The sequence below is a fragment of the Hemiscyllium ocellatum genome, chromosome 21 (assembly GCF_020745735.1).
Source record: "Hemiscyllium ocellatum isolate sHemOce1 chromosome 21, sHemOce1.pat.X.cur, whole genome shotgun sequence".
NCBI classification, from domain to species: Eukaryota; Metazoa; Chordata; class Chondrichthyes; order Orectolobiformes; family Hemiscylliidae; genus Hemiscyllium; species Hemiscyllium ocellatum.
This window is the reverse complement of record NC_083421.1, coordinates 66,297,286-66,319,644: the sequence shown is the minus strand read 5'-3', so window position 1 is coordinate 66,319,644 and position 22,359 is coordinate 66,297,286. Positions and strand designations below refer to the sequence as shown.

The 22,359-nt window shown below is 45.1% G+C and overlaps 1 protein-coding gene across 2 annotated transcripts in view; it reads right to left on the bottom strand.

Annotated features, from left to right (window-relative positions):
• Positions 1-440: 440 nt before the first annotated feature.
• sardh (sarcosine dehydrogenase) overlaps positions 441-22,359 on the bottom strand; it is a 116,995-nt gene continuing 95,076 nt past the window's right edge. For both annotated transcript variants that reach the window (XM_060841686.1, XM_060841687.1), the window contains exons 17-21: positions 20,579-20,672; positions 11,867-12,029; positions 10,943-11,111; positions 9,722-9,857; positions 441-804 (exon numbers count right to left, since the gene is read on the bottom strand). In XM_060841686.1, the coding sequence (XP_060697669.1) occupies positions 676-804; positions 9,722-9,857; positions 10,943-11,111; positions 11,867-12,029; positions 20,579-20,672 (691 nt within the window). In that variant the 3' untranslated portion in view covers positions 441-675. The remainder of the gene's footprint in view (positions 805-9,721; positions 9,858-10,942; positions 11,112-11,866; positions 12,030-20,578; positions 20,673-22,359) is intronic.

Here is a 22,359-nt window from a genome sequence, read left to right as displayed (position 1 = left end):
TCACAACACCAACAGCACCGAAATATTCTCTCCGAACCATCTCTGTCAGATTCCATCCCAAATCATCAATCTAAGAAACCCCAACAACCCTCTCGTCTGCCGGTCCCACCCCTTCATTACATTAAACGCCCATCACTCTCATTCCAACCAATCCAATTAGCCCCACACTCTGGGCCCTCACGTTCCCACTCCCTTTGCAGAACATTCAGTCCATTCAATATTTCCCCCATTACAAGTTCCCTGGAATAAGAAACACTGCTGGGAGGCCTGGGAAGACATTACAAACACTGCTCATCTGGTTAGAATAATATTCACTCCGAGTCAGTACACGAGAGCTGCCAAAGCCCCAGCTGCTGGCTGATTTCATCAAACAAGGCACTGTGTGTTTCACCTGTGGGTCCAGATTACAGGTTCAGGTTGTGTGATGAACAGACATGCTGTTTTTGGCAATGATGTAAAGTTTAATTTGTTAAAACTTGATTGAAAATAATTATAAAGACTGAAGAATTATTCCAATCCAATAAAATATTAAAAGGTCTCTTTCTCAGTCAGGTTATAATACCCAGTTCAGAAACTTCAAACACTTCTGGCTTCCAGAAACTGATCTTCCAAAGACAATTCCTGGTCAGATCCTTCCCACTTTCAGAGCATGGAGATCACAGGCAGGCCAGGTCCTCACTCATAAATCCCTTTAACTCGCTTGTTGTTTGGATCGAAGGGTGATTTGAGATGGACCTTTGCTGGGTAGCAGATGCCCATTCTCTCCAGTGAATATTCCCCACTCTTCACAAAGTCCGGTGTTACCTGGAGTGAGACACAGAGACTGAAAACACAAACACACTATACAGAGAATTCACTCGGAATGTATCAGAACAGGTAACACATAACAATAAAAATTAACAAGCTGAGGTACAAGCACCTGATTCTACCATCTTACCAAAAATGCAAATATATAGTGGGACTTTCTTTTGAGAGTTGAGAGTCACACCGGGATCAAGATTGGTCAGTTGCAGCTTACAACAGTTGCCGCGGCAGCGGGGGGGGGGTGCAGGGATGGAATCAGGAATGGGGTTTGTTGGAGGAACCAAATCATTAGCTTCAGTCTCTCCAATGATGAACTGGAGGAAACTTCTGCTCATCAAAAATTAGATTATGGACAAACCGTTCAATACTTTACAGACAAGAAAGGTCAGGAAAGGTCATGACAGAAATATAACAGCAAAGAAGGAAGCCATTCAGCCCATCACGTATGTGAAGGTGCTCCAGGAGACAAGGAGTCTGAAGAGATCCAAGATGGTCAGTTGCAAGGATGGAGGGTTCAAGGGTGGTTTTTGTAATCCAGCAGGACAGGCTCAGTGGTCAGCAGTGAGGAAACGGGAGGCAAGCCTCAGACAGGCCATGGAGGAGACATGGGAGAAACTAGAGCAAAACAGAATCTTTCAAGGTACTTTGGCCCGACTGGGTAGGCAAGGAGAGGGATGTGGCAGCAGATGGTCTCAAATTTAGTGCCAAAACTATTATCAACTCCTTACACTTTTTGGACATTAGAATGGAGGAGAGGGGCAAAAGGGATTTAGGGAGATGGCTTCCAGTGAACAGGAGTAACTAAAGGGATGGTACCTGATTTCATGAAGAAACTAAGATTTGATTTAGGTAAAAGAGCTACACAAAATAAATACTAAGGGAAGACAGTCATTGGTGGGAGTAGGTTCCCCTCACAAGAGCTACTGTGCAGGAGAAACTATAATCAAGTAATAATAGAGGCTTCTAAGAAAGGTACCACAATAATCATCAGCAATTTTATTCTTCATATAGATAGAATGAAGCAAATTGAGCAAAATAGCCTTGAGTCTGAGTCCACTGTTTATTCAATACAGCTTTTTAGAACAATATTTTCTGAAGCCAACCTGGGGTCAAGCTGTTTTAGATCAATAATGGGTAATGAGACAAGATTAATGAATGATTTCATTGTCAAGGATCCCTGGGTAAGAATTTTACATTCAATTTGAGGGTGAAAAACTGAGGTCTGAAACTAGTGTCATAGCAGTAGCATGAAGGAAGAATTTATAACAGGGAATGGGAAAAAGGTTCAGATATAATTTGACATCGAAGCAATGGCAGAAATTTGAAGAGATATTTCATAACTCTCTCAATGAGGTTATATTCTTCAGATATAGGAAGACTCTGAGAGAAACCTGCACCATCAGTGACTAATAAAGAATGTCATTAACGGCTTCAAATTGAAAGAAAAGGCTGATATATGATGTTGAAAAGGCAGAGGGAGATAGATTCTTGGTCATGTGATGGTAAGCCAGAAAATAGGGAAAAGTTCACAAATTGACAAAGGATATCTAATTTAAAAAAAATCAGAAATTGAGAATAAATAAGCAACAAATGCAACACCACACTGTGAGAGCTTCTGTAAATGTATGCAAGGAGGGGAACTGTTTCTAAAATAAATGTTGGCCATTAGCAAATGGGAATAGTAAATTATAATGAAACACAAGGAAATGGTGAAGACTTGGAACAATAGACAATAGGTGCAGGAGTAGGCCATTCTGCCCTTCGAGCCTGCTCCACCATTCAATATGATCATGGCTGATCATCCTTAATCAGTATCCTGTTCCTGCCTTATCTCCATAACCTTTGATTCCACTATCCCTGAGAACTCTATCCAACTCTTTCTTAAATGAATCCAGAGACTGGGCCTCCACTGCCCTTGGGGCAGAGCATTCCACACAGCCACCACTCTCTGGGTGAAGAAGTTTCTCCTCATCTCTGTCCTAAATGGTCTACCCCGTATTTTTAAGCTGTGTCCTCTGGTTCGGCACTCACCCATCAGCGGAAACATGTTTCCTGCCTCCAGAGTGTCCAATCCTTTAATAATCTTATATATCTCAATCAGATCCCCTCTCAGTCTTCTAAACTCAAGGGTATACAAGCCCAGTCGCTCCAGTCTTTCAGCGTAAGGTAATCCCGCCATTCCAGGAATTGACCTCGTGAACCTACGCTGCACTCCCTCAATAGCCAGAATGTCTTTCCTCAAATTTGGAGACCAGAACTGCACACAGCACTCCAGGTGTAGTCTCACCAGGGCCCTGTATAGCTGCAGAAGAACCTCTTTGCTACTATACTCAATTCCTCTTGTTATGAAGGCCAGCATGCTATTAGCCTTCTTCACTACCTGCTGTACCTGCATGCTTACTTTCATTGACTGATGTACAAGAACACCCAGATCTCTCTGTACTGCCCCTTTATCGAAATTGATTCCATTTAGGTAGTAATCTGCATCAGTGGTGCTGGAAGAGCACAGCAGTTCAGGCAGCATCTGAGGAGCAGCAAAATCGACGTTTCAGGCAAAAGCCCTTCATCAGGAATAAAGGCAGTGAGACTGTAGCGTGGAGAGATAAGCTAGAGGAGGGTGGGGGTGGGGAGAGAGTAGCATAGAGTACAATGGGTGAGTGGGGGAGGGGATGAAGGTGATAGGTCAGGGAGGACAGGGTGGAGTGGATAGGTGGAAAAGGAGATAGGCAGGTAGGACAAGTCCGGACAAGTCATGGGGACAGAGCTGAGCTGGAAGTTTGGAACTAGGGTGAGGTGGGGGAAGGGGAAATGAGGAAACTGTTGAAGTCCACATTGATGCCCTGGGGTTGAAGTGTTCCAAGGCGGAAGATGAGGCATTCTTCCTCCAGGCGTCTGGTGGTGAGGGAGCGGCGGTGAAGGAGGCCCAGGACCTCCATGTCCTCGGCAGAGTGGGAGGGGGAGTTGAAATGTTGGGCCACGGGGCGGTGTGGTTGATTGGTGCGTGTGTCCCGGAGATGTTCCCTAAAGCGCTCTGCTAGGAGGCGTCCAGTCTCCCCAATGTAGAGGAGACCGCACCGGGAGCAACGGATACAATAAATGATATTGGTGGATGTGCAGGTAAAACTTTGATGGATGTGGAAGGCTCCTTTAGGGCCTTGGATAGAGGTGAGGGAGGAGGTGTGGGGAAAAGGTTTTACAGTTCCTGCAGTGGCAGGGGAAAGTGCCAGGATGGGAGGGTGGGTTGTGGGGGGGGTGGGCATGGACCTGACCAGGTAGTCACAGAGGGAACGATCTTTGCGGAAGGCGGAAAGGGCTGGGGAGGGAAATAGATCCCTGGTGGTGGGGTCTTTTTGGAGTTGGCGGAAATGTCGGCGGATGATTTGGTTTATGCGAAGGTTTGTAGGGTGGACGGTGAGAACCAGGGGCGATTTGTCCTTGTTACGGTTGGAGGGGTGGGGTCTGAGGGCGGAGGTGTGGGATGTGGACGAGATGTGTTGGAGGGCATCTTTAACCATGTGGGAAGGGAAATTGCGGTCTCTAAAGAAGGAGGCCATCTGGTGTGTTCTATGGTGGAACTGGTCTTCCTGGGAGCAGATACGGCGGAGGCGGAGGAATTGGGAATACCGGATGGCATTTTTGCAGGAGGTAGGGTGGGCAGAGGTGTAATCCAGGTAGCTGTGGGAGTCGGTGGCTTTGCAAAAAATGTCAGTGTCAAGTCAGTCGTCATTAATGGAGATGGAGAGGTCCAGGAAGGGAGGGAGGTGTCAGAGATGGTCCAGGTAAATTTAAATTCAGGGTGAAATGTGTTGGTGAAGTTGATGAATTGCTCAACCTCCTCGAGGGAGCACGAGGTGGCACCAATGCAGTCATCAATGTAGCGGAGGAAGAGGTGGGGAGTGGTGCCGGTGTAATTATGGAAGGTCAACTGTTCTACGTAGCCAACAAAGAGACAGGCATAGCTGGGGCCCATACGTGTGCCCATGGCTACCCCTTTGGTCTGGAGGAAGTGGGAGGATTCAAAGGAGAAATTGTTAAGGGTGAGGACCAGTTCGGCCAAACAAATGAGAGTGTCGGTGGAAGGGTACTGTTGGGGATGTCGGGAGAGGAAAAAACAGAGGACTTGGAGGCCCTGGTCACGGCGGATGGAGGTGTAGAGGGATTGGATATCCATGGTGAAGATGAGGCGTTGGGGGCCAGGGAAATGGAAGTCTTGGAGGAGGTGGAGGGCGTGGGTGGTGTCTCGAACGTACATGGGGAGTTCCTGGACTAGGGGGGATAGGACAGTGTCGAGGTAAGTAGAGATGAATTCAGTGGGGCAGGAGCATGCTGAGACAATGGGTCGGTCAGGCTTGTGGATCTTGGGAAGGAGGTAGAACCGGGCAGTGCGGGGTTCCTGGACTATGAGGTTGGAAGCTGTGGGTGGGAGATCTCCTGAGGTAATGAGGTTCCGTATGGTCTGGGAGACGATGGTTTGGTTAAGGGTGGGGGCGGGGTGGTCATGGTCGAGGGGGCAGTAGGAAGAGGTGTCCTTGAGTTGGCGTTTGGTTTCTGTGGTGTAGAGGTCAGTGCGCCAGACTAATCTGCCTTCCTGTTCTTGCCACCAAAGTGGATAACCATACGTTTATCCACATTAAACTGCATCTGACCACTCACCTAACTTGTCCAGGTCGCCCTGTAATCTCCTAACATCCTCCTCACATTTCACCCTGCCACCCAACTTAGTATCATCAGCAAATTTGCTAATGTTATTACTAATACCATCTTCTATATCATTAACATATATTGTAAAAAGCTGCAGTCCCAGCACTGATCCCTGCGGTACCCCACTGGTCACTGCCTGCCATTCTGAAATGGAGCCGTTTATCACTACTCTTTGTTTCCTATCAGCCAACCAACTTTCAATCCAAGTTCGTACTTTGCCCCCAATACCATGCGCCCTAAGTTTACTCACTAACCTCCTATGTGGGACTTTATCAAAAGCTTTCTGAAAGTCCAGGTACACTACATCCACTGGATCTCCCTCGTCCATCTTCAGAATTACACCCTCAAAAAATTCCAGACACAGTTTATAAGCTTCTTTACATTGGAAGACACAAAAAAAACCTTAAGAATTGTAGAAAATCAGGAGATAAAAGGAATGGAGATATGTAAAGAACTGTTATCACATACAAAACGTGCCTAGGAAACTAACGAGACTGAAGGCTGGCAAGTCTCTGGTCCTGATATCCAGTATCTGAGCATCTCAAAAGAAGTGGATAATCTTTAAAAAAAACTATTTCAGATTGGATTTCAAGAAATTGGAGGAGAGGTAGACCATGTGATCTTTTGCAGTTGTTCCACCATGCAATACAATCATGGCTGATCTTTGTTTCAATCCCACTTTAGCACCTATAACCATATCTCACAATTTCTCCATCTCAGTCTTAAATTTATCTAATGATCGATCATCAATAACTCAGAGGTAGGAGATTCCAAAGATTCACAACACATTCAGTGAAGAAATTTCTCTTCATCTCAGTCATAACTGATCAGCCATCTATCCTGAGATTCTGTCCTTGTTGTACATATGGACCAGGAGTAGGCTGCTTGAACCTGCTTTACTTTCAACACATTCACAGCTCATCGGACTCCAACTCCAAAAACTACATTCCTACCTTGCTTTACAAAACTCTATCCACCTCTTCCTTCACAATACTCAGGGCCTCTGCTGCCAACCATTTTTCGAGAGAAGTATTCTAAAGATTCACAACCCTTAGAGGACAAAAAACTCTTAATCTGCTATAAATATGTGATCCCTGATTTTTAAACATTGACCCCCTAGTTCTAGATTTCACCACTACAGGAAACATTCTCTCCATGTCCCTCTCTGACCTTCCTGTCTTGTACATGAGGCTATTGCTCAATGACATGGTGTTGACAGACACCAGGCTGTGGGTTTGTGATGGTTAGATTTCACCACTACAGGAAACATTCTCTCCATATCCACACAGTCCAGCCTCATCAGCATTGTTTATGTTTGATCGCCTACCTCTGAACCACCAGGGCATACAAGCCTAACCTGTCCAACCTTTCCTCATCAGACAACACAGCATTCCAGGGATTGGTCTGATAAACCTTCTCCGAATCCCCTCCAACACATCTACGTCCTTCCAGCTGTGTTCCCACCAGTCTCTATATAACTGTAGCGTAACCTCCCAATGTTCCTACTCAATTCCCATCACAGTAAAAAAATGACATTCTATTAGCTTTCCTAATTACTTGCTGTACCTGCAAACTAATCTTTTATGACTCATGTATAAGGACACCTAGATCCTCCTGCACCTCTGAAGTCTGTAATCTCACCATTTACATAATATGCTTCTTTTTTATTCTTCTTGACAAAATGTAGTGTCTCATATTTTCCATGTTATATTTCATCTGCCACACTTGTTCCCACCTGCGTAATGTATGCTGTAGTCCCCTTATGTCCTCTCCACAACTTACTTTTGTATCGGTGTGTCGCTATCAAATTAGGCCATGAAATGTTGCTCCATCTAACTCATTGATATCAATTGTGAATAGTTGAGGTCTCAGCACTGATCCCACTGGCACACCATGATATCTTACCAACCTGAGTTGAGAAGACTCGGGGGGAGGGGGTTATTGCAATGGGGATAGAGTATTAACACAGAGAAGCCTTGTTACAGCTCTACAGGATATTGGCAAGACCCAAAAACATAATTCTGGCCTCTTTAGTTTAACAGGAGTTGGTGCTGCTTCAGAGAAGATAAAGGGCTTATGCCCGAAACATCGATTCTCCTGCTTCTCGGTTACTGCCTGACCTGCTGCGCTTTTCCAACACCACTCTCTCGACTCTGGTCTCCAGCATCTGCAGTCCTCACTTTGTTCTAGCTGCTCAGCTGACTCCTGGATGGAGGGGGATTGCCGTATGATGAAAGGTTGGGGAGGTTGGACCTACACTCATGAGAGTTTAGAAGAATGAGACTGATCTTACTGAAAGGTTTGACTTTGCAGATGATTCACAGGGTGGAAGCTGAGAGGATGTTTCTCCTCCTATGGTGGGGGACAGAACTAGGGGTCATAGTTTACAAATATGAGGTATCCAATTTCAGATGGAAATGAGAAAGAATAACTTCTACCAAAGCATTGTTAATTTTGGGATCACTGGCCCCACACACAACTGTAGAAGCTGAATTATTGAATATATTCAAGGCTTTGAGCTTCAAAACACTGAGGAGTAATGGGGTGAAAACAGAAACGTTGCAGTTGAGGCAATAATCAGACCAGAAGGCTTTAGTCCGAAACGTCGAATTTCCTGTTCCTTGGATGCTGCCTGACCTGCTGCGCTTTAACCAGCAACACATTTTCAGCTCTGATCTCCAGCATCTGCAGTCCTCACTTTTTACTCAATAATCAGACCAGTCAAGATCTTATTGATTGGTGGAGCAACTCAATGGGCTGAATGGCCTCCTTATTGTTCATATCTCTTATATTCTTACTAATCACTGTGAAGGCCTTAGAAGGTCAAGTGACAGAAGGTGTATGAACATCCAAATGTACACAAGAAGTGACATACTGGAGCCTGCTCTGCTGTTTAACTGGACCCTGGCTGATCTGGTCATGGCTCAGATTCCACATTCTCACCCATCCCTAATCATCTCTGATCCTTTACCAAACAAGCATCTATCCAAATCTGTCCTACAATTATTTAATGACTATACTTCCTCAGGTAGAGATGCTGAAAGCCACACGATCCTAAGAAGAATTATCCTCAGCTCAGTTAGAAAAAGGCGACCCTAATTTTAAATCTGTGTTCCTGGTTCTGGACTGACCCTTTCCCTATGCACCTTGTTAAGACCATTCAGGATCTGATACCCTTCAATCAAATCACCCCTCACTCTCAAACCTCCAGTGAGAACAAACCCAGTCTGTCCAACCTTTCCCCATAACACAACTCACTCCTTCCAGGAAATCTCCTCTGAATCACTCCCAATGCTGTTACATCGTCCTTAAATAAGGAACCTATAACTGCACACACTATTAAAGATGTGATCGTACCAGTGACCTGCAGAACTGAAACTTAACTGCCTGACTTTAAATCCCTCCTGTGATAAGGGATATTATCACATTAGTGTTCTTGATTATATGATGTACCTGCACTAGCTAAGGCTGGAAAAGCATCACAAACCCACAGCCTGGTGTCTGTCAACACCATGTCATTGAGCAATAGCCTCATGTACAGGACAGGAAGGTCAGAGAGGGACAATGAGAGCTAACACTCCGACAGAGGGCTGAAGAAGACTCACTGGACCCGAAACATTAACTCTGATCTCACTTCACAGACACCGCCAGACCTGCTGAGCTTTTCTAGCATTTTCTGTTTTTGTCATTGGGAGAGTTCACAGGGTCAACCTGGAAGGAACCAGTACAGGAAGATCAGGTAAAGAGTAAAGCTGCCTCTACGTTGTTCCCCTCAGTTGTGGGGCATGGTGGCAGTGGTTAGCACTGCTGCCTCACAGCGCCAGAGACCCGGGTTCAATTCCCACCTCAGGTGACTTCCTGTGTGGAGTTTACACATTCTCCCTGTGTCTGTGTGGGTTTCCTCTGGGTGCTACTTTTGCTTCGATGGGCTGGCCAAGCTAAGTTGCCCGTAGTGCTCAGGAATTTGTAGGTGAGGTGCATTAGTCAGGAGTAAATGTAGAGTGATATGGTAGGGCAATGGGTCTTGGTGGGGTTATTCTTCGGAGGGTCGGTGTGGACTTGTTGGGCTGAAGGGCCTGTTTCCACACTGTAGGGACTCTATGATTCTAATTCAAACACTCCCAGAACGGGGACAGCACAGGATTAGATACAGGTTAAACCTTCCTCTACACTGACGCCTCAAACATTCCTAGGTGTTGATATGATCTTTACTTACGACTCCACCATCAGGATCCCTGACATAGCCGTACGCGATGGTCTTGTTGAGTGTAAATGCAAAATCTGCCCTCCGAATATGTCCAACTATTTTCCCGTTCCTCCAAATCACTTCCAGGCCAAACATGGGAACCTTCCTATGGAATAACAATTTGTTTTTATCACAAAACAGTACGAGATTGTACAATAAGAGCCACCTCTCACACTGATGTTCAGGTCATGACCTACTGAAAGCAATTTGGTGGGAGTGTGCACTGCATCTTTCTGTAAATTATCCTACAACAATCTGAATGATGGGGGCGGGCTGAGGCCTGTGTTTTATCTGGCCCTGTACTTACTGCAGTCTGGGGAACATAACCTTGAAATGAATCTAGACTTTTCTCAGACATTAGGAAACGCGGTGTTTGGCAGCTTTCTATTCCTGATTTTCCTGCTCTTGCTGTGGGTTCTTCCATTCTACAGCTCAGCTCTGAGTATTCAGCACTTTAACTCATATAGTAATCTATCTGACTAACAGGGTAGAGTTTTAAAGAGTGTGTTGGGTCAGAGAAACATGATGTCAAATGCCTAGATCTTTGAATGTGGAATAAATATTGGGACAGGTGTCAGCAAAGCTTAGGGTAGTTTGGTCTCCGTAAGCAGGGATGTTGGATATAAACGCAGGGAAGTTATATCAATCTCTGCTCAGGCAGCAAATAAAGTATTTCATTTGGTTCAGGAGTACAGAGGAGATTTACCAAATGGATCCAATGACGAGGAATTTCAGTGACAAGATGAGGATGGAGAAGCTAGAATTGTTCTCCTTAGAGAATAGGAGGTTAAGAGGAAAGTTCATCGATGATTTACAGGATTTATGTCCTGTTGTCAGAAGTTGAAAGGATTAGAATTTAAGGTTTTGTGCACAAGGTGCAGTGAGGATGTGAAAGAATTTTTTTACACAGCGTGTAGTTATAATTCGGAACTCACTGCCTGCGACAGGGGCTTGTAAATGGAGACAATTCATAATAGCAGAATAAAACAGGAGGGAAATAAACTCCAGATGATATGGGGAGATCACCAGGGATGCAACCAATTGGACTTCTCTGTAAGATTCTAAGGGGAGTTCCACTCAAAAATGGACTCAAATCCACAGTGCAAGATTACATTTGGAAGTTGTTGCAATTTTAAATAAACTAGCTCCGACAATCCCTATTCCTGAGACAGTTGTGGTTCAGTCACTTACTCATCAATGGTGAAACACAGCAAGCGTTTACACAGGCCCTCGGCTTTCTGCTTCTCTAGCACCTCCCGGCCAAGAAAGGGGATGTTTGATTTTAGTTTGCAAGTGAAAGCCAGCCCTGCTTCAAGTGGGGTGTCATCACATCGAAGGTCAGCATGCCAGTGTCTGTAACCTGCAATTCAAACCCACACAAACTACATGGAAGATCAATGTTTCACATCCCTCAACACATTAGCCTGTTTTTAATCCACGATCAAAATAGATTCAACTTAAGCCAGGTGCGAGACAAACTCCGATAATGCGGTGCTCCCTCAGCACTGACCCTCTGACAGTGCAGCACTCCCTCAGCACTGACCCTGTGACAGTGCGGCACTCCCTCAGCACTGACCCTCCCACAGTGCAGCACCCCCTCAGCACTGACCCTCCCACAGTGCAGCACTCCCTCAGCACTGACCCTGTGACAGTGCGGCGCTCCCTCAGCACTGACCCTGTGACAGTGCGGCGCTCCCTCAGCACTGACCCTGTGACAGTGCGGCGCTCCCTCAGCACTGACCCTGTGACAGTGCAGCACTCCCTCAGTCAGAATGGTCAATCAAGTGAACCTTTCATTATCTATGCCGGGCTCTTTCACTGTTGTCAAAAATGTTTCACTGTTTATTTTTGACAGATATGCAGCCAGCGTTCATGGCTGGAAATCCTCCTCCCTCAGAGTCTCTCCCACCAGCAGAAACAATTGAAACGTTATAAGATAAAATCAACAACTGAATCAGAAACGGGCCTCAGTGTGAACAGTAAGTCCTGGTCAGGTCAAACTGCAGGAAGAGGTTCTTGTTAGAGAGAACTCTCACACCGACTGTTTGACCGTGGCGTTAATGAGGGTGTGGGTTCACTTTGCATCGCAGTATTGTGCATTCTGACAGTACTTACCTTTCTCAATACTCAGTGAATCAATGGCTCTATAACCAGCATTGGCGATTCCAAATTTTGCCCCAGACTGCATCACAGCCCGATGAACAGCGACACAGGATTCCCTTGGCACATGCAACTCCCAGCCTAGCTCACCAACAAATGACAACCTCATAGCCCGTACCTTGAAAACAAAAAAGTTAGATCAATGAGAATACACAGCAAGGTCAGGTCAGGGAACAGAGTTACAGGATCTTATTAATACAACGCAGGAGAAGGACTTGCAGCCCATTGTGTGTCTGCTGGCTCTTTCAGGGAGCTCATTGCACGTTATTGTTGATCATACATCACAGCTCATCCAGTATACTCCGGGTCAATACCCTCTACATAGAAAACCTGGTTATATCTACCTGTTTCCTTTGACAAAAACCTCCTGCCTGTTCGTCTTCATTTGCTTTATCAGTATCATTCATAATAGCAAGAAATCCCCTTCCTAATCCCTGCCCCTCAGATTGGTCTCACTTTTTGAGTATCTTGACATGATTGAGACTTGGAATGAAACAGCTGAAGATTCAGGGTTGTGTTCACAGGAGCAGAGAGGGTCTGGGGGTAAGCCTGGGTGAACAGCTAAAGGATGTGAGGGATAAAGAAGAGAAACTGCGCTCAACATTTTCTCAGCCACACATTTCGAGTTCAGACAGAAGCAGATTGGGAAAGCCAGACGAACACTTCTCAAACTGTTTAACAGGGACAGAGAAGCTGCTCAGGCAAAATTTGACATAGTATTTGGAGAGAATTCAGGGATGGCAGCTATCTCCAAGATGACAAGGTCAATGAAGAGACATCAGATTCAAAACCCTAATTGTTTCTCCATCCACAAATGCTACCAGGCCTACTGAGTTTCTCCAATAATTTCTGCTTTGGTTAACAGACCTATGAGCTGACTGACTTATATTTTATTAAATTGTGATAACTCCACCCCCAAAGGGGTGTGACACCATGGTCCTGAATGACAGGACATGCAGAAGCAGTTACCAGCTCAGACTGTCGTCCTCATCAGCTCTCACAGCCAATGGTGCTAAGTGGTGGTTCTGTGCAGCAATGAACAGCTCCAAATCCTTCTCAAACACTGCCCTGTTGGGGACTGCCCGCCCTCAGCCTCTTTCCCTGTATCTGGACAGGTCAGCAGTACACTCCTCTCCAGTCTGGCTCACTGCCCTCACAGTCCTGACAGAGTGTGGCAAAAACTGGATTCAGCCCTGGGATAAACTCACTGAGAACAGATGTAAGTATTTCTGACTTAGACAACTGACTTACAATGTGTTCCATACAATGAAATCATTCCTGCCTCTCAAACTGACTCTCACAAACATGCGTGCACTTTCAAAGCAACAGATTGTGTCAACACAGGTATTGATGCTGTGATCTCTACACTCAGTCTGCTGTACACAAGGTCTCTTCAATCCTACTCAGATAACTATGGGATAGTGAGACAGTGATACAGAGCAACAGGCAGTGAGCTAGCCAGCGCCCAGGGGCAGAGACTATCTCCTGTGATTTCAGAATGAACAGAATGGTGAACACACCGACTTTCATAAATTAACTCAACAAATCAGGCTGTGGCTTTGTTGATTCTCTGAGAATCATATTCAATTTTGCTGCATTTACTCAATTCTGGGATATTCAGCGGGTGAGAGAACAGATGTTGTTTAACTTTTTACTAGAGAACAAGGCTTGCTCCAAGGGAGGAACAGACAGACCTGCAATCTGAGGTTAAAAAGACTTTAATTAGGTAAGCAGGTCAGAAACTGTTTGATTATCTTTAAGGTTTTTTTCTCTCAATTCTAACAGAGTCATTTAATCTAGGCACAGCTAAGTACAAACACAGAATCAAATTTATAGCTTACCTGGTTAAACTACTCAATGGTAAGTGCACATATTCTTTGAACAAAGACCCTAATTAAATAACTAAAGTTCAGAGTTGACTGTGGATTTGGACTGTAGAATGTAGGAGCTAGTGGTCAAGATATTCAAAACAAATACACTTCCAGTTTGAAATTCTCCAGCTCAGAGTCACTGAGCCTGAATGTAACTTACAGAAACTCTGACTCACAAAGGAATTGGAGGAATTTCTGGACAGTTTCATCCAGAACATTGTCGCATCTCAGGGGAAAGCATGGGTTCAGGAAAGACAGGATGTAATGGATAGGAAACTAGGTAGAAGTCCCAAGGCAACGACCTCGCCCAACAGGAACACAGTGAGGACAGAGATCAGCTGTATGGATGAACAAGATGCTGACAAGTGGCAAGTAACATGTGTGCCACACAAATGCCAGGCGATAACTACCTGTAATGAGAGAGAATCTAACCATTTCCCTTTGACATTCAATTATGTTACTTATCATTAAATCCTCCACTATCAACATCCTGAAAGTCATCACTGAGCAGAAACTCAACTGGCTTCACCATGTAAACACAACAGCTACAACAGCAGATCAGCGGCTGGGAACTCTGCAGCAAGTAACTCACCTTCTGCCTCCTCGAAGCCTGTCCACCATCTACAAGGCACACATCAGGAATGTGATAGAATACTCCTGACTTGCCTGGACTGGGGCAACTCTAACAACACGCAGAAGGACATACATACACACAAGGAAGAATCGGCCACTCAGCTCTTTGACTCTTCTCTGCTGTTCAATAAAATCGTGGCTGATCGGATTTTAACCTCAACTCTACAGTCCTGCATATGCCCAATAAGTCCTTCATTACCAAGGGGACGAAAGACTATACACTTCTGCCTAAAAAATATTTTAAAATTCTGCATCCATTATCTTTGAAAGAAGGGATTCCAAAGATTCTTAACACAGACAGAAAAAATGTTTCCTCATCTGTTTTAAATGGGTGTGCCTCTTATTTTTAAACTATCACCATTCATTGAAACACCCACAAGAGGAAACATCCTTTTGATATCCACCCAATCAAATCACTTCAGAAACTTCTATGTTTTAATGAAGTCACCACAAACATTTCTAAACTCCAGAGGATACAGACCCAGCCTGTCTAGCCTTTCCTCATAAAATAACCTGAGAATCATTTCAGAAGCTCAGCACCACCCAGGACACAGCAGCCCAGTTCGATGGCACTGCATCAGCAAAGAATAACCCAGGACAGGAACAGGCCCTTCGGCCCTCCAACCTGCACCAACACATTGTGCCCTTCCATGCCAAAACCGTCTTCACTTACCGGATCCATAACTCTTTATTTCTTTCCCATTCATTATTCATCCAGGTGTTTCTTGAATGTTGCTATTGTGTCTGCTTCCACCACTCCTCTGGGAACGTGTTCCAGGCACTCGCCACCCTTTGTGTGAAAAATGTGCCTGGCATCTCTCTTTTAAACTCCCCTGCACACCTTGAACCTTTGTCCCTGAGTAACTGATCCCTCTATCCTGGGAAAAAGCCTCATACTTGCCACTCTATCCAGGCCATTCACAATCTTATAACCTTCTATCAGGTCACCCCCTCAACCTCCTGTGCTCCAGTGAAAACAAACCCAGTCTATCCAACTTTCCTTCATAGCTAAAAATCTCCCATATCAGGCAACATCCTGGTAAACCTTCTCTGTATCCTCTCCACATTATCCACATCCTTCTGGGAGTGTGATAACCAGAACTGTGTGCAGTATTCCAAGTGTGACCTCACTAAAGTGCTATAAAACTGCAGCATAACTTGTCTATCTTTATACTCAGTGCCCCTTTCAATGAAGGCAAACATGCCATAGGCCTTTTTCACTCCCTTACCCACAAGCACTGCCACCTTCAATGATCTGTGGACCTGCATATCAATACTCTGAAGGGTTCTACCTAAGAGATTTCTTCCTTTTCCACACCTTCGACATCCCCACCCACCACCTTCGACATCCCCACCCACCACCTTCGACATTCCCACCCACCACCTTTGACATCCCCACCCACCACCTCAGCTCAGTAGCAGCAGTGTGGACCAGTTACATGATGCACTGCAGAAATGCACCAAGCCTCCTTCGTCAGCACCTTCCAAACCAAAAATCCCCGACAGCGAGAAGAACAAGGGAAGCAATTAAGATAGACACATTTAAGGGAAAGATAGACATTCATGAGAGAGAAGGGAATTCATGCAAAAATATAATTGGATAGATTTAAGTGAAGAAAGATAGGAAGGATATTTGAGTGCAGTCTTATCACCAATTTCAGTTTGTTCTTCTTCCCCAGTTAATGCTTTCGACCTGCTTACAAATAACATACCACAAACTCCATGAACACACCCTTAGAACAGACTCTGGTAGCAGTGGTACTGGTCTTGGCTTTGAGACAGGAGGCCTGGGTTCAAGTCCTACCTACTCCAGAGGTATGTAATAACATCACTGAATAGACTGATTAAAAATGGGTTCAACTGACTCCGCCCCCATTTTACAGAATGCTCTTAATACTCAAGGTGACCCCTCACATCAATGTTTGACTAACATTTTTTAAACTTAAATGTGGGACATGGGCAGCACTGACTGGGCCTATATTTATTGCCTGCCCCTCGTTGTCCTTCAGAAGGTGTTGGTGAATTGCCTTCTCCAACTGTTGCAGTCCACGTGCTGTTGGTATGTAAACCCACAATACCCTTAGGGAGGGAATCCCAGGATTTCAACACAGTGACACTGACGGAACAGTGATATACTTTAAAGTCAGGATGGTAATGGCTTGGAGGGGAACTTCCAGGTGATAGTATTGCCTTGTGTCTCTCCACCTGTGCTTCTAGATGTATTTGGTCATGGGTTTGGAAGGTGCTGTCTGAGGAGCCTTGGTGAATTTTTGCAGTGCATTTTATAGATGGTACACACTGCTGCTACTAACTGTCAGTGGTGGAGGGAGTGGATGTTTGTGGATGTGGTGCCAATCAGACAGGCTGCTTTGGTGTCAAGCTTCTTGAGTGTTGTTGGGGCTACACCCATCCAGGCAAGTGGGGAGTATTCCGTCACACTCCTGACCTGTGTCTTGTAGGTGGTGGACAGACTTTGGGGAGACAGCAGGTGAGTTACTCACTGCAGGATTCCCAGCTGCTAACTTGTTCTTGTAACCACAGTGTTTATGTGGCAGGTCCAATTCAGTTTCTGGTAACTCCCAGGATGTTGATAGCGGGAGATTCAATGATGGTAACACCATTGAATGTCAAGGGATGGTGGTTAGATTATTTCTCATTGGAGATGGTCATAGCCTGGCATTTGTGTGACGTGAATGTTACTTGTCACTTGTCAATTCAAGCCTGGAGATTGTCCAGATCTTGTTACATTCCAGTATCTGTGAATCACAAATAATGGTGAACATTGTGCCATCACTGGCACACATCCGCAACATTTCTGACCTTATGAAGGAGAGAAGGTAATTGAATAAACAATTGAAGATGGTTGGGTCCAGGCCACTACCCTGAGGAACTCCTGCAGAGATGTCCTAGAGCTGAGATGATTGATCTCCAACAACCACAGCCACCTCCCTAAGTGCCAAGAGAGATTGCACCAATCCTAGTTTTGCTAGGGCTCCTTAACGCTACACGTGATCACATGGAGTCTTGTTGGGAAGGGACTCTGGAATTCAGTTCTTTTGTCCATCCCTGAACCAAGGCTGTAATGAGGTCAGGCGCTGAGTGGCCCTGGGGGAACTCAAACTGGGTGCAACTGAGGAGATGCCGTTAGATAGCACTGTTGATGACCCCTTCCATCACACAGGAGCAGTAATTGGCCACGTTGGATTTGTGCTGCTTTTTAATATACAGTTTATATCTGACCATTTTTCCACATTGTCGGGTTAGATGCCAGTGATGTAACTGCACTGGAACAGCTTGGCTAGGGGAGCGGCAAGTTAGAACATAGAACATAGAAAAGTACAGCACAGTACAGACCCTTTGGCCCATGATGTTGTGTTGAAGTTTAATCCTAATGTATAATAAAATAACATACACACCCCTCAACTCACTGCTATCCATGTGCATGTCTCGCAGTCGCTTAAATGTCCCCAATGACTCTGCTTCCACCACCACCACTGGCAACGCATTCCATGCATTCACAACTCTCTGCGTAAAGAACCTACCTCTGATGTCTCCTTTATACCTTCCTCCTAATATCTTCAAACTATGATCCCTCGTACCAGTCAATCCTGCCCTGGGGAAAAGTCTCTGGCTATTGACTCTATCTATTCCACTCATTAGCTTGTATACCTCGATCAGGTTTCTTCTCTTCCTCCATCTCTCCAGAGAGAGAAGTCAGAGCTTATTCAGCCTTTCTTCATAAGGCAAGCCCTCCAGTCCAGGCAGCATGCTGGTAAACCTTCATTGCACCCTCTCCAAAGCCACTGTATCTTTCCTACAGTAGGGCGACCAGAACTGGACACAATATTCCAAGAGTGATCTCACCAGGGGCTTGTAGAGCTGTAGCAAAACCTTGCATCTCAAACTCGATCCCCCTGTTAATGAAAGCCAAAACACCATATGCTTTCTTCACACCCTTATCCACTTTGAGGGATCTATGTACTTGCACACCCAGATCCCTCTGTTCCTCCACACTACCAAGAATCCTGTCTTTAATCCTAAATTCATCATTCGAATTCGACCTTCCAAATATATCATTTCGCATTTATCCAGGTTGAACTCCATCTGCCATTTCTCAGCCCAGCTCTGCATCCTGTCTATGTCACGCTGCAGCCTGCAGTAGCCCTCTATACTATCGATGACACCTCCAACCTTTGTGTCATCTGCAAATTTACTAACCCACCCCTCAACCAAGTCATTTATAAAAACTACAATGAGCAGAGGCACAAGAACAGACCCCTGCGGGACCCCACACAACACTGACGTCCAGGCAGAATACTTTCTATGTATAACCATTCTCTGCCTTCTGTCAGCCAGCCAATTTTGAATCCAGATAGCTAAATCCCCCTGTATCCGTATTTCCTGACGTTATGAATGATGAGCTTTGGAGCTTAATCTTCCGTACAATTCCTGGAACGTTGTCAGGGCCGATGCCCTTTTAAACATTTCTTGATATCACATGAAGTGAATAGAAATGGCTGAACACTGGTATCTGTGAGGCTGGGGACTATTGGAGGAGGCCGAGATGGATCATCCACTCAGCACTTTGAGCTAAAGAATGCTGTGAATGCTTCAACCTCATCTTTTCTACCAATGTGCAAGGCTCCCTCATCATTGAGGATGGAAACACTTGTGGAGCACTCTTCTCCAGTGAGTTAGACTATAAAATATAGGAGCAGAAATCAGGCCATTCAGCCCATTGAGTCTGCTCCAACATTCAATCATGGCTGATAAGTTTCTCAATCCCATTCTCCAACTCTCCCCCCATAATCCTTGATCCCCTTGACACTCAAGAACCTGTCTATCTCAGTTTTAAATATTCTCATTGACCTGGTCTCCCCAGCCTCCTGTGGCAATGAATCCCACAGATTCCCCACTCTCTGGCTGAAGAAGTTTCTCCTTATCTCCGTTCTAAAAGGTCTTCCCTTTACTCTAAGGCTGTGCTCTCAGGTCCTAGTCTCTCCTACCAATGGGAGCATCTTCCCAACATTGTCACCACCATTCATGACCAGATGAGACAGGACTGTCATGCTTCGATCTGATCCGTCACTTAGCTCAATCACTTGCTGCTTATGAGGTTTGCTGTGATGGTGGTTCTGTTTATAACTTCGAGTAAAAAATGAGGTCTGCAGATGCTGGAGATCACAGCTGAAAATGTGTTGCTGGTCAAAGCACAGCAGGCCAGGCAGCATCTCAGGAATAGAGAATTCTCTATTCCTGAGATGCTGCCTGGCCTGCTGTGCTTTGACCAGCAACACATTTTCAGCTGTTTATAACTTCACCAGGTTTCAAGGAACAATCAGTTACCAAAACTCATCAAACCAGTTAAATCTTCCACCACTTCAAACACAAAAATCTTCAAGTTGGCAATTGGGAAGGAAGATGCTATGTTAGTTTTCATTTCAATACAGCGAGAATACAAGAGCAGGGATGTAATGCTGAGGCTGTGTACGGTGATGGTCTGACATCATTTGTAACATTATGAACAATTTTGGGCAGAAAAGGAAGGAAGTGCTCCAGGGAAGGTTTACGAAAATAATCCTGGGGATGAAGGGTTTGTCACCTGAAGAGCGGTTAAGGACTCTGGGTCTGTACTCATAATGATGGAGTTTCTAAGGTTAAGGAGGGATCTGATTTAAAACTTACAGAATACTGAGAGATCTGTATAGTGTAGATGTTTCCATTAAAAGGAGACACTAGGACATGATGGCTCAGCCTCAGAGTGAAAGAATGGTCCTTTAGAACTGAGAATGAGGAGGAATCTCTTCACCAGAGGGTGGTGAATTTCTGGAACCCATTGTTGCAGAGGCCTGTGGATGCCTGGTCAGCGAATATGTTTAAGATGGAGATTGAGAGGTTGTTGATTGGTGAGGGGATCAAAGGTTACCGTGAGAATGGGGTTGAGAAACGTATCAGCCATGATCAAATAGCGGAGCAGTCTTGATGGGCTGAGTGGCCTAATTCTGCTCTGATATCTTACAGCCTTATGGGTTTCACTGAACAATTCAGTGAGATTATTCCACAAGTTCATGGTTTTTAACAGCAATAAATAAGAGACTGAGCCGGATTGGACAGACAGGTGAATGCTGACCAATGGTGGGCAGGAGAGGAGAAGTGAACTCACTGTGTGTCCAGCTGCCTTCACAACCTGGTGTGTCGAGAAGGGGAAAGCCTCATTGCTAAGATCAGTATCGAGAACTTCCTGTAGCACCGAGCGACTGTGGATTGAGAGAGGAATGGTCAGTGTCACATTAACCAGAAACACAGCAATTTCAATGCCCATCTTTCCAGGCTTCCTCTTCCACAATCTTGGCTGATTGCCCCATTCTTCAGCTCCTGCAACCCCCTCCCAATACTGCTCCAGAGAACACAAGCCCAAATACCAATCCCAATCCTGAACTGTGTAGTCCCTAACGACTGCGCCCCCACCCACTGAGACCACACTTTAACTATCACCTCAAACTCCAATCCTCGATCCCTTTGACTGTCAATCCCAGATTTCAAATGGCCAGCTGATATGCTGAACAGCATTCTGAACATCCACCATCTTTTATGTAGAAGTGTTTCCTAATTTCACTCCTACAAGGTCTGACTCCAGTTCATACACCATCTCCCTTCACACTGCATTACCGAAACTAACGGAAACAGTTCCTTGTCACTTTCCATCTCCCATAAAGGATGTGATAAACAGATACTTGGATAATAATTATATGGCTGGATTTGCAAATGGAAAACTGTGTTTGACAAAAGGAGTTTTGAGAACGTTATGAACAAAATTAATAGAGAGGGAATCAATGGATGTCATATATTGTGATAAGAGCATCCACAGGAAGTTGGTTAACAAAAGGAAAGAACACGGTCCAGGAGGGATGCACTGACTGGCAGACAGCAGAAACTAATGTCTCATTCTTGTCTAATCAGGCTGTGACGAGAGGGGTACCACAAGGATCAGATAATATACTGGGGAACGGAGGAAGAGGGGGCTGTCTTTCAACCCATTGAGCTTGCCCACCTTTCAATATGATCATGGCTGATCAAATACTTCAATGCTCTTACTGTCGATCTCTGTTGATCTGTCCATCTCTATCAAACTGTCCACTCTATCAAACTGTCCACTCTATCAATCTCTATCAATCTGTCGATTTCTGTCAATCGCTGTCTTAAACACACTCAGACTCAGTTTCCATCGTGTTCCGTGGTACAGAATTTGAAAAGGTTCACAAACCTGAGACTTCCAGTAATTGTAAAATGCATTATTTAAATGTTAGTCTTTTTATCATATTTGTTCCCCTGAAAATTGTGGAAGTTGTGATTAAATCCTCCTTAACTATCTAAATTCCAAAGGTCAATCAGAATTTGTTTCATCTCTCCTCATCATTTAATCTTAGGAGTCTGGTTGGCCATCCTGGTAAATCCAAACCACTCTCCCTCCAACATCAGTGAATGTGGGGTCGTCCACCCAGGTTTGCTATCAGTGAGGAAGGACAGTCCCCTTATATTGCAGTCCTACAGAGAAAAGTCACAGCTCCATGAGCCTTTAGCACCAATCCCTGGAGGATACCTGTCACTTACTATCAATTCAAAGTCCTGTCTATAATCCGACCCTGAGCCTGTCAGTCTGCCAATAGAGGAGGGGCCCTTGATTAACAAATAGAGTCATAGAGTCAGAGAGATGTACAGCACGGACACAGACCCTTCAGTCCAACTCGTCCATGCTGACCAGATGGGGCAACACGGTGGCTCAGTGGTTAGCACTGCTGCCTCACAACACCAGGGACCCAGGCTCGATTGCCACCTCAGGCAACTGTCTGTGTGACGTTTGCACATTCTCTCCACGTGTTTCCTCCGGGTGCTCCAGTTTCCTCCCATTATCCAAAGATGTGCAGGTCAGGTGAATTGACCATG